This window comes from Mastomys coucha, unplaced genomic scaffold, assembly GCF_008632895.1.
Source record: "Mastomys coucha isolate ucsf_1 unplaced genomic scaffold, UCSF_Mcou_1 pScaffold2, whole genome shotgun sequence".
Lineage (NCBI taxonomy): Eukaryota > Metazoa > Chordata > Mammalia > Rodentia > Muridae > Mastomys > Mastomys coucha.
This window is the reverse complement of record NW_022196902.1, coordinates 26,179,648-26,192,580: the sequence shown is the minus strand read 5'-3', so window position 1 is coordinate 26,192,580 and position 12,933 is coordinate 26,179,648. Positions and strand designations below refer to the sequence as shown.

General features: G+C 34.9%; 1 protein-coding gene and 2 pseudogenes across 1 annotated transcript in view; all 3 read right to left on the bottom strand.

Moving 5' to 3' along the window:
* Trdn (triadin) overlaps window positions 1-12,933 on the bottom strand; it is a 413,724-nt gene that overhangs the window by 5,787 nt on the left and 395,004 nt on the right. Inside the window, exons 34-36 of the mRNA XM_031380731.1 lie at window positions 3,735-3,773; window positions 1,905-1,943; window positions 301-339 (exon numbers count right to left, since the gene is read on the bottom strand). Of these exons, the coding sequence (XP_031236591.1) occupies window positions 301-339; window positions 1,905-1,943; window positions 3,735-3,773 (117 nt within the window). The remainder of the gene's footprint in view (window positions 1-300; window positions 340-1,904; window positions 1,944-3,734; window positions 3,774-12,933) is intronic.
* On the bottom strand, window positions 5,138-5,919 carry LOC116097893 (annotated as a pseudogene).
* Window positions 6,302-6,751, bottom strand: LOC116097894 (annotated as a pseudogene).

The following is a 12,933-nucleotide window of genomic DNA, read 5'->3' as shown; positions in this document are numbered from 1 at the left end:
CAGTAACACACATTTAAGCAATATTCAGGTAGAGAACCCAAGATCAGAGCTGTGCCAAATAGCTTACAATAAATGGCACTTCCACCATTAGTTGGAGTTATTTCAACCCTCTGCCTCTTGAGTGAGACAAAAATGACAGGTTTCTACTTGAAATATAAATAGTCAACTTTAAGGTGCTTCATCAGATCAGTGCTAAAAATCATTTTCTACTAATTCTGTCTTTTGGAGTCTCTAAAGTTTAATTATCTAACTAGTATCTTAATTATTGGAGGAGTTAGTTGTTTTTAATTATAAACTTACTTTTTTGCTTCTTTGGTGAAGATACATCACCAGTTACTTCTAGAGATAAAAAAAAGTAAAAGGGGAGTATTAATACATGCAGAGATCTGTAGCATACACTTGGCTTGTGTCTTCTATATGTGAACACAGTATTTTAGTGACAGAAAATACCATTCTTACATACTTAAAGTTTTTATTTAGATTAATTTGAGACTTTCATTATAAAAACTGTGTATTACTCAGTATTACTATGTATTAAACAGTATTACTCCAGGATGTTATCGAAAACCAGAATTCTTCCTTTGTGGGTTTTGGTGTTCTTTAGATAACTCATTCTTTACTTCTCTTCTGTTATCTCCAGTTTATTACAAATGTTTCATTCTGTTCTTGTATGCAATTGAAATTTACTTTTAAAGTCTTAGTGATGCTAGGTGGCATTTGTCTTATTTCACTTAACACAGTTATCAGATTCCATGTTTTTGTTTGCTTGCTTTTTGCTTTGTTGATGTTGTTGTTTTGTTTTTGGATAAATCATAATCCATTGTTTATACATGCAACAATTCCTTTACCTTTAATTAACAACTCAGTATTTTGGTTCATATACTGGTATACTATAGTTATGTGATTAATACGGAAGTACAGGTATCTTGAAATAATGATTTGTCTCGTACACACACACACACACACACACACACACACACACATTCAGTAGTGGAACTAACAGAAGATGTAATAGATCTATTTTTAGTTTTAAAAGGAATCCCTTTATCTTTAAACTGCTGAATCAATTGTCAGTCTTATATCTACAATATATACATTTTCCAGTAACATATCACATTTCAAACTTCAATTCAGATTTGATTTTGCAAGGCATGGTTATCCATTTATCTGTGTCTTTATTCAAGGCAATGCTTCTCCCATTTTTAATGAGAACAGTTACAGAACTTACACTTTCATAGCAAGAAGAACAGTTTGTCACCTCCTACTCTTCACAGAATATATTAGAAGAAGTGCTTGTGCTGTAGCAGTTCCAAAGGCAGAAGCTAAGAGCCCTTCAGCAAATGACACTGACAAAAATGGACAAGCTGGTTTCAACTCTCATTTTCCCAAGACAGGCATTGGAAGTGTTTAGTTAATATTAGACACCTGGAGGTAGAACCTTCTTTTTTCTGAGTGCATGAGCCATACTTGGTGTCTGTGTAGTTGTGTGTATGTGTGTGTGTGTGTGTGTGCACTCTATCCTTCCTTCGTTTTCCATTTTCTTCTTTTAGAAGAGGGCTTTTACTATAGGTGACTTTCTTAATAGGAGCAATTATTGATGAAATAATTGCATTCAATAAAGTGGTAATTTGTTATCCTTAATATGATATTTAAAAAAAACATTAGGCAATAAATATACCTGATGAGTATTGGTAACTAATGTCAAGCTCTTGTTCAACATGCAAGGAGAAGAATAATTTATAAATAATATAGAATTACTAAAAGTATATTACAACATATACATTGCTCAGAAATGCCTATAATTATACAAAGATCCAGAGTGTTAGACTAAAATAAGTAACAAAAAGCAGAACACTGAGTTCTTGAGAGAAAGTGTATAAATGAGCAAAAGGTAAGGAACTCACCTTTATCTTTCTTTGAACGTGGGACATCTTTGGAGTCTTCTAAAAAGAACAAAAATGAAGAGTCATTATAAGAAAACAAGTCAGAATGAACAATATAAAGATAATATTGAATAATAACAAGTATTTAGAGAAAAAGAGGATTTCTTTTACATTCTTGGTTCGAAATTAAGTTGATTGGTTACTCATCAGAGAAAAGTTGTGGAGTTTTTCAAAGTGATGAAAAATTTATCTGTCATATACTATTCAGCTGTTTCATTTGGCAATTTGCCTATCGTGTGCTTAAACTTTTCTAAGACAGCAACTGGTAAGATTGTTCAGCTGTTAAAGTGCGTGTAAGTATGAGGGCTTGGGTCTAGGTGGCAAGAGTAACATGTCATGGTGCACAACTATAACCCTAATCCTAGGAGTGAGGAAGCAGGGAGATCCCTGGAGCTGGCTGACAGCTAGTCTTCCAAAATCAGTGAGCACCTGCTCAAAAAAATTAAGGTGGAGAGCTATGCAGGAAAACACTGATGTAGACAGCAGCTTCAACAAGCATGTGCACACACTTGTAAGAACCTACACATGTGCACACAAAGCACACATAAAGCCATAAAACACAAACATGCACACAGATTCTCTAAGACAACTAATTAGAAAGTCCTTAATATAAAGGTTAGCTGTGCCAATTCATATGTTAATTAGCTTAATAATCATTGTTAGATCTCAATGCATATATATGTTAAATCTTCACATGTACACTTAAAGTGTACAATTTGCATCTAATAAATATATCTCAAGGAAACTAGAGAAAAGATTTAATCTGAAGTGAAAATCAGAAACATAAATATTAACTAAATTATATTATTAAAACCAATTTTTTTATTCATTCTGAATTGCTGGCATATATGGAATCCTGTGGAAGTAATTTTAAATCAGAGATAACAGTAACAAAATATGCTTGAGCAATCTTTTGATTTTCATTGCAAACTTTTAGTATTGTTTTATTTACTCAGAGTTTGCATACCATATTTTAACTGATAAATGGAAAGGGGAAAGATAGGTCAGAACCAGAATTTTTTCTGATAGGAAAGAAATATGACCTTCAAAGAGAAGCATTAATGTGTGTTGTGTGTGTGTATGTGAATGGTGTATGTATGTGGACATGTGTGTATGTGTATGTATGTGTGTATATGTGTGTGTGTATGATATGTGTGTGTAATATGTGTGTATGGTATATGTACATGTGTATAGTATATGTGTATAGTATATGTCTGTGTGTATGTATATGTACATGTGTGTGGTATGTGTATATGCAGCATGTATGTATGTATATATATGTATATATGTGTGTATGTATATATGTATGTGAATGTGTATGTATTTGTATATGTGTATATGTATATCTTTATATGTAAGTGTATATGTATGTGTGTCCAGGTCCTATTCTCCCTTTTTAATTTTAATCTGTTTTCTCCCTTTATGAGAGGGCTTTTTACTATAGTTAACTTTTCTTAAAAGCAGTTCCTGATAAAATAAGAGATTTGTACTACTTGATCAAGTTATCTTTATACATGATAATGTTAAAAGAATTTCTGAATATTTGCCAATAAATGTATCTAATAATTATTTTTAAATAATGCCATCCTAGTTATTTTCATATACAGAAAGAGATGTATAGTTTAAAAAATAAAAGTATTGAAATATTTCTATCACATAAATGTTGCTTAGAAATGCCAATAACTATACCAAGAGATCAAGAACATTAGACTAAAACAAACAAAACACAAAATGCAAAATATTGCTTCCTTAAGAGAAAGTATAAAAATAACCAACAGGTAACAAACTCACCTTTATCATTCTTTGAAGCTGGTGAATCTTTGGAATCTTCTAGAGAAAAATGAAAAATAAATCACAGTCTAAGTACTTTTTGTTTTCTTAAAAGGTAAATACTTTACTTAAAGATTTTTTCTTTTTTTGAGTTACAGATTCCTCTAATCCTAAATGCAGCTTCTTCTTCTTTTTCTTCTTCTTCTTCTTCTTCTTCTTCTTCTTCTTCTTCTTCTTCTTCTTCTTCTTCTTCTTCTTCTTCTTCCTCTTCCTCTTCCTCTTCCTCTTCCTCTTCCTCTTCCTCTTCTCCTTCTCCTTCTCCTCTTTCTCCTACCCCTCCTCCTCCGCCTCCTTCTCCTTCTTCTTCTTTGAGAATTTAAGTTTTTATGAGTACATAGTGCCATTTATACAAATTAGAAAATCATTTAACAGCTCTTGATTATCTACACATATTATTAATCATTATTAATCAAGTCATTTTTTAAGTTGGATTAATAATCCTAAGGAGAAAATTCAATTGTAAATTGGATCTTCATAAACCAATGCAACTTAATGCTACTCTAAAGCTCCTGGCTGAGAACCTACAAGCCTCGCACTGCCCCCAGAGTAATAGTGTGCCGAGTACTTAGAAAACTTTAGGACTGCTACTGTAATTTTATATGGAAATATGTATATTTTTCAATAAAGCACTTATAAATTAGTCTCTGTTTAGTTATATTGAAAAGGAGCATTGCTTTCCTGCATAAATCAATCAATCAATCAATCAATCATTTATTGGTTTATTTCATCTCCACTAACACATTGGTCATTCACCCTTTAAATACCTGACTTCATCAGAAACCATTTGAACACTTTTTTCTTCTTCTTGCCATAAAAATACAGTAATTTGCCTAAAAAACAAAACAAAACAAAACAACAACAAAAACCAAGCATCCAGGTTCTGCCTACTTTCCTAATGCTTCTGAGAGATGTTTACAGCAGGTCAGCAGGCTGATGTCCGGAATTCCGTCTTCTACTTGAAAGTGCTGCACTCGGGCGTCTGTTCCCTACACCCTTCTTCATGGCCTAACACATGTACAGCTGAGACAACCAACTCCAAACTATTACATAGTACTGATTTCTCTCTGTTCTGTTAGTTTAAGTAAACACAACTTACCTCTAACATATTCAGAAAAATACTTAAGCCTCAAGGTCCCCAATAATATGGAGTATTGAACTAGATCCACCCTGACACTTCCGACAGAAGTAACGCTTTACTTAATGAGTGGTCTCCATAACCTGCTGTTAGAACATAGGTATATACAAGACTGATAGCCAGTCACTGTTCACAAAATTTACTCTTCAGGGAGTCCTTTGCCATTAGTCAGCTTTAACTAGGCCAGAGTTTGGCAGGAAAGTGTATGGTGTACCATATCCACCATCTCTTAGGTTGCTACAGTTTCCTCTTCTTTACTGAAAGGTTGTACTGACAGGCCAGCAACATGAACACTTTTATTGTGCTGTTTGTCAGGCTTCTTTTTCTGAGTCAGCATCTTTTCTCTGGCCTCATCATATACAGAAGGGTTACGTGGAGAAAAGCTAATGGTGTAGGGGTCTTCTATCTGTGGCTGGTGAAACAGATGATCAGTACCTTAACACCGTTGACCACTTTACTTTTAAAAAGCTGAGTGTCTCTTTCATAGAGCACTGCAGCTTCTGGGTTTAGGGTGCTCATCGTATCGATCTTGTAGACGATTCTCCTTGTTTACATTAATACCTGCCATATATGACTATGGTTCTGCCTCCACTTTGCGAATGCTCTTTTCACATCCAGCTCACGGGACTATCAAACGGGACTGAGCGTGGACAGTCGCTATCTGGATAGTTATCAGGAATATACACCATAACCTTGAATACGCCATTCTGATACAGACAGTGCTTTATGCATATTACTCCAAACCACACAGAGTGATAAAACTCCTGGCAGCTTCTGCTTCACTACCAAAGTAAATTCTGCAAGAAGTGAATATCCCAGGTAGAAGGGTTCATAAGAGGCACGGGTGCAGGAGATGTAGGCTTCTATATGGGCAGATCATTTCTGGGGATAGAAGGTAGCTGTTTTTTGGATGCACTTTCATAGAGCACATTCACATTTCCTGCTAATCTTCTCTTCAATTTCAGCTTGTTTGCGCACAGAGCTTGAAGACATGCTCCACAAAGGATTCATAACATGTACTCCACACAAAGAACTTAAATGCTGTGTCATCAAACTCTTTTGTCCTTAGCATTCAAGCTGCCTGGATGCCCTCGATGTAGAGCGCTGGGGACCGAGCGCCACTGTGGGCCAACAGCATCTCTAGCTGTAGTGCAGCCCGACACTTGCTGCACCTCTTCCACCTTCTCTATCTCTCTCTCTGTCTCTCTGTCTCTCTCTCTTCCTCTCTCTCTCTCTATATGTATATTTATATACACATACATATATATACATATATATGTTGTATGTGTGTTGTGTGTGTGTGTATGTTTTAATTTTTATCTTTAAATTATAAACTATACATGATTTGCAAAAGAGACTGTACCAAACAATGATCAAAGAAGAATCATCTGTACTATGCATTTTCTTTTGTCTGGTCACTCAGAAAAATAATGTTATCAACTTTGATTTTTGTTGTTTCCCGCCTCACATTATTTTTAATCCATGTATTCACTGCAGTTCACTTTCCCTTCTACAAAAATATGATCCCTCTTTTTCACATACTAATACGCCACATTTCTGAGGCTTGGTCAAAACACTGGTATTCTGTGCCATGTTGTGATTTTAACTGACCACACACATTTGGTATACTTTACCTGACTGCCATATCTCATTTGTTGCTAGAAAAAAAAATATTGTGACTGAGTTTTTTTTTTCCTTCTGCCTGTCTCATGCCAGGGTCCTGACCTACTCACCCAAATAACTGAACACAATTCGGAGATCTTTCAAGAACCAAACTGGTGGCTACTTCAGACTCATGTCTTAAAAAACTGATGAATATCTGTAACATAGGTCTTTGAAACATGGCTTCGCTTTTTCTTACAAACTAATCTTTAGGCTTTTCCTTCTTTCTAGTTAGCGCTGAGTAAGCCTGACTCCCCAACCTCACCGTGGGGATAAGAGGGTGCTTTTCCCCTAAAGTGGAGTACGCAGGCAGCACAGGGAACCATGAGGATACTCAGACTACTGCAAAGTCGTACACCTCTACCCGAGGCCTGCACATGCTCATGCACTCTAGACATACAACTTTGTGTCCCTAAATGCAACTTCTAGGTCAAGCATTCTGAGTTGGGAAATGGGTGTAGAGGAGGCACCCAGCACTAAGGGTCTCTAAGAACAGCAGCACAAAGGACAGGAAGTATGACATCAAATATTTCTAATATTCTGTCCATCCCCCATGCCTGCATTTCTTGTAGACAAGATAAGTTTTGGGTTGAAAGTTTTGTAAGTAAATCAGTGTTTCTATCACTCCACTGGGGTTTTTGTCTGGTTACAGAAGGTGGCCTCTTGAAGTTTCATATCCCCAGTATAGGGTGTCATGGCTAAGGTCACCCCCATTCATTATTGTACACCTCCCTTTTCCCAGGTCTCTCTTCCTGGAGATGACCACACTCCACCTCCTCACTCTCATCACTTGCAGATTTTCATTCATTGTCATGACCATACAGTTTCTCTGGCCTCAGTGCTAGAAGAAACTCCAAGTCTCACAGAGACTTGAAGTGTCACTGGCCTGTTTTCTAGGGAAGTGAGGTAACCCCTGTTAAAAGGTTGTTCAACCCTCCAAAGAGGTCCTGATGCACAGATTGAGAATCACAGCTTTAGGGGAAAATAGCAGAATTCCTATACTAAAAAATCTATTTGGCTTATAAAATATGTCTGATACCATAGATGTCAAAAAGGGAAAGAATTTCTAGAGAGGTAGTGAATTCATAGCAAAGAATGTTGAAGAAAAGCTAAGCATATTTGCTCATATTTGTAATTGTGCACACATCATAGAGTGAAGCCAAAAATGTTGAATAAGCTTTATGTAGTCTTTTCAGAGTACCCGTGCTGTCACTGAGAGTGAGATGATTGTCTTAAGGAGACTGTCAGAATAGCTTAACATCAACCACAAACGAATGAGCTCCAGTTGCTGTGACCCAGGGACTAATAAGGAACAGCGGCCAACATTTCACCAAATGCACCTCTACATCGAATTTCTCAGGATCAGCAAAGAGGAGAGGACTATTCAGAATGATATTCATGTAGCTGTCACACCAAAGACTTCAGTCAAATGTGGCTATTCCTTGGTTAACTTTAGAACAAAATGAATTTAATTATATTTGTTCCAAAAGTTAAGATGGTTTCAAACCAAACCTAAAAGGCAGAGGAAACATATTCTCCCTAGTAATTAATTTTATAATTTTACTCGCATTAATACCAAAGTGGAGTCTGTCTCTACCATGAAAAGCAGCAGATTTACATGAATGGTCAGTGCCATAGTCCTTATTACCCACATACCCACTGGAACTAAATAATCAATAATCTTCATTATGTACCAAATTATATATATATATATATATATATATATATATATATATTATGTTATTTAATATTCCAAAATTTTAAACTAGATGTCACTACAATGCAAAAATTTAACTGAAACCCAGACATATTAAGTAATTTTTCCAAATTTATGCTTCTTTATTTGAAGATTTCTGAAGTTGAGGCCCCCAGTATCAGGAGCCCCTGACACCCATGAAACAATTTGTAGAAATTTGATATTAATTTCTTTATGTCAAAAATATTGATACTACTATTTTAAACATTCTATACCAAAATAATCAACCTTCAAGTGATTCAAATTTAGGATTCTATAATCAGATATTGTAAAGTTTTAGTTATACATTTAGCTTTTAAAATAGTCTAAATCTCCAATGGATAGTACTTCTCTTTTTAATTACAAGTGTATGATAATGTTCAGTTAATATCAGACTTGGAGAAAAATAAGAATTTTCAGGCATTAGTAGTTCTGGTGACATGCTCCATTGCACATCTAAGAGCTTATTCCACAAATAAACAACACAAAAGAGAAGACTCCATATTATTGAGGTTCTGAGTTCAAAGATGATAAATATAATTTTCTCTTATACTGGAGTTGGAGAGAAGACTTCAGCAGGTAAGACATAGGCCCCAGTGTTATACAGGATTGTCCATTGTCAGTTAAAACTAGCCACATAGGGTATGGAGTCTGAGATGCTTTCTTATGATGGAATAGGGCAATGTAAATGCAATTGACTTGGAAGATTCTGAAAAAACAGCCGCAATACAATTTAAATATTCTCCATACCTCTCAATGCAATAGAATAGATAGATACCTAAACATTTGCATTTAACAAAATTAAATGAATCCACAAATATCTGTGCATGGTAACAATGACTAAAACAAAGTGAATCAAATGTATGAAGGAAGAGTTGAGGCAAATAATCAGGACTAAGAGAGATTGGAGAACAGCAATTCCCAAAAGGTGAACAGATATCTTCCTGAGTGAAACACTCTGCCTGCCATGAGATCATCTGTTGACATTGGGCAGGAGTTTTTCTCCAGTTCAAAAGAAGGCAAAAATGTTGCCTTGAAAGCTGAAACTACAGGAGCAAGCAGGGCACTTTTAACTTCTGTGAACTAGCCAGCTGTAGGTCATTTACATGTTGATACCAATGGTAAGGAAATTCTGGAAAGATATTGTATAAATTTGGTTTTGTCATGGAATACCTTGTTTTCTCCATTTGTGGTAATTAGAGTTTTGCTGGGTATAGTAGCCTGGGCTGGCATTTGTGTTCTCTTAGGGTCTGTATAACATCTGCTCAGGATCTTCTAGCTTTCATAGTCTCAGGTGGGAAGTCTAGTTTAATTCTGATGGGCCTGCCTTTATATGTTACTTGACCTTTCTCCTTTACTGCTTTTAAAATTCTTTCTTTGTTTAGTACATTTGGTGTTTTGATTATATCTTTCCACAAATCCAGCCCTACAAAGGATAATAGATGGAAAATACCAACATAAGGAGCAAAACTACACCCTAGAAGAAGCAAGAAAGTAATCTTTCAACAAACCCACACAAACCTAATTCCACCTCTTACAACAAAAACAACAGGAAGTAAAAATTACTTTTTCTTAATATCTTAATATGAAAATTAATATTACCAACATATCCTAATCGATTGAAATCCAAAAATATGAGGAATTAGAAATTTGTTGACTGTCATCCAGTGGTCTCTCTAATTTGATAATTGCAGAAATAGGTCCAATATTGTACAATCCATATACACTTTCTGCTTGTTTGTATGTGACAGTGTCTTGCTGAGTACCACTTGAAATTATGCTTCTCCTATCTCACCCTCCCTATTAGCAGTATTGTTTATTTCATGTTTTTACACTATACTATGGTTTTCAGAACAACTTACATATTTCAAAAATATTTATACAGCCAAACAAATGTAGACAATTAACTTGGGAGGTAGCTTGTAAGAGAACAACAGTGAGACTGAATGCTATGCTTGATGTTTGTAACTATTGTATCAAGTTTGAAGAAGAGGACTTTATAAGTTACTCTTTCTCTGAGATGAATGCTTTTCCAAATTATCACAGCCAATGAGCCAGATTCTTACCCTCACCTAATGTCTGCCACCCTCCAAGCAGAACCATTGTTCATTGAAACAGTTGGTGAATGACTTTATGGATAGACCATCTTAATACACACACCATTTCTTTTTTTTTTTTAACTTTTATTGCATTAAGTTACATGATTTCAATTTATCTGAATTTGTTAACATTTAAAAACATATTTTAAGTAAATAGAACTAAATCACATTGTTGTTTTCCTTTTGTATCCCAATTCCTCCCAGAGACCCCATCTTTAATACCTATAATATCTTTTTTGTCATATTCTTTAAAATTTATAAAATATTATAACAATAAAAATGAGTATTATAAAGGTTGTTTGATATAAAACAACAATCAATTTAACAGTCTTATGAAGATGCTTGTCTACAGCAATACTGAAAATACATGTTTTTCTCAATATATATTTTAAATGACTCCAAACATATTAACTGTATATTTTAAAATAATATATCACTACTAGTATTTTTGTAAATGAACATAAATATATAAAGACTTTTTGTTTGTTTGTTTGTTTTGTATTTAGTAGAGTTTAAAATCTTGGCCCTTACTGTGGTACAAGCCCCGAATAAGAACAATTTTTAGACATTGAGTTCCATTATAATAAGGCTGTATTTCAATGACCCTCACATCACCAAAGGATTTTACTTCCATTGTAGCTAAGCTGAGAGTTGATAGTTCTGCTGTGCCAAGGAATGAATTTTAGGCCCGATTTTTGGATACAGACTTCCTGCTGTGGTCAAAGCTATTTAACTTGAGTGATTGTTTTTATTCTACATTCATTTTGTAACCTGTTCTCTGTGGGCTAAGAATAAATTTAAGAAACCATTTCTACAACAGAGTTCCAGTAGGCAAGACCCATGAGAAAATCGTTTTAGGATAGATTCCTGCTATAAATATGATTTTACTGTTATTACTACATATATAACAATCATTAGGTATTAGCCCATCCCATTTTGAGCAGATCTCTGCAAGAATGTGAAAATGTACTCTCTTGTAGTGATGCTATGTAGACAAATAGATGACTTTTTAATTATTAATACTGATCCTGTAAGAATTTCTAAAATTGTATCAGTATTTATTAAGCTTTTTAATAGTAGTACTGCTATTAGGTCCTTTTCTGATAGTCAAAACTGCAATTCTGCCAGTCTCCAATTGTGTCACCCATTAATTACTTCTAGATAGTAACCAGGCTTTTTACTATTTAGAGCACATTCCAAGAGGCTATAAAACCATTAACCAAAGGTTATAAAAAGGAACTAATGATTTATTATATGTGCTAGGACAGAAGATAAAATGTTGACTGTGTTTATCTGTGCAAAACTTCACTAATAACTTAGGTATGGTTTTCAACTCTCAGTGAACCTGTGGAGCAATGACAGGTAATGACTGTTTAGCCAGATACATACTCCTCATGGATATGGATGTAAACCTTCTCTGTTGTAAACTTCTTATTTGATTTATGACTTAAATTTATTTAAACTTGTTATGAACTTTTCACCATGTCGTCATATATTCTGAAAGATGTATAACTGGTGAGGACAAAGAGAAGAGGCAGAACTGAGCTGAGGAGAACTTTTTAGACAGAATACTTAATACTTTTTAGACAGTTCTGAACAGAATTTTTAAAAACAGAACTGAAGATTTTTTTTTTAAATCAGGACACAAGAGAACATTTTAGACAGAACTGTGGTTAAGAAGAACTTAGAAGTAAAGGCATAGCATTGGGAGAAAAGGCATTGCGAGTAAGATCATCACTGTGAAATCAGAGCAGGAAGAGAGATCAAGACTGGAAGGAGAATGCAGAGTGGAATAACTTAGAAACTATAGGCAACATAAAAAACCTGAGAGAGCAGTATGCAGAATGCAGACGGAAAGGGGAAGAAAGAAGAAGAAGAAGGAGAAGGAGAAGAAGGAGAAGAAGAAGGACGAGAAAAAGAAGATGAAGAAGAAGAAGAAGAAGAAGAAGAAGAAGAAGAGGAGGAGGAGGAGGAGGAGGAGGAAGCTGCAGAAAGCAGAAGGAACAGGCAGACATCTTCTTAACATGGGACAGAACAGGTCATTTCTTAATAACAGGGAAGGCTTAGTTTTACTAAAAGGAACAAAGCTTTCTTTCTTACAAACTTGAGTTTAATTTATCTAGCATAAAACGGGTAAAAGCTTTTTCTTTCTCTATGCAATAAAGATTAGAGCTCATTTTTCATCCAGAAAGAGTGAGTTCTTTCTGCACTGGTGCTTGGTCTTTTGCTTTAAATGCATATGTAAGTATGAATGTGTGTTTGTGTATGTGTAAATATGTAATTGCAAGTGGTACCCAACTAGTTTGAATGGAAATGTATAAATGTGCTGTGTGGGTCTGTATATGAATTTATGTGAATTGATGCATATTTGCTTAATTAAAAGTTCTTCCTTCTGTGCGCATTTTTCTCTTCTCCTTGTTCAATAGATATTTATTGCCCCAAACTTCCCCCCCTAGCCTGACAAGGAAGAGGCATCTAGACAAAAAGGAAAAGGCTCTAGCAATTAATCCTTTACTCAATCTCCTGTTT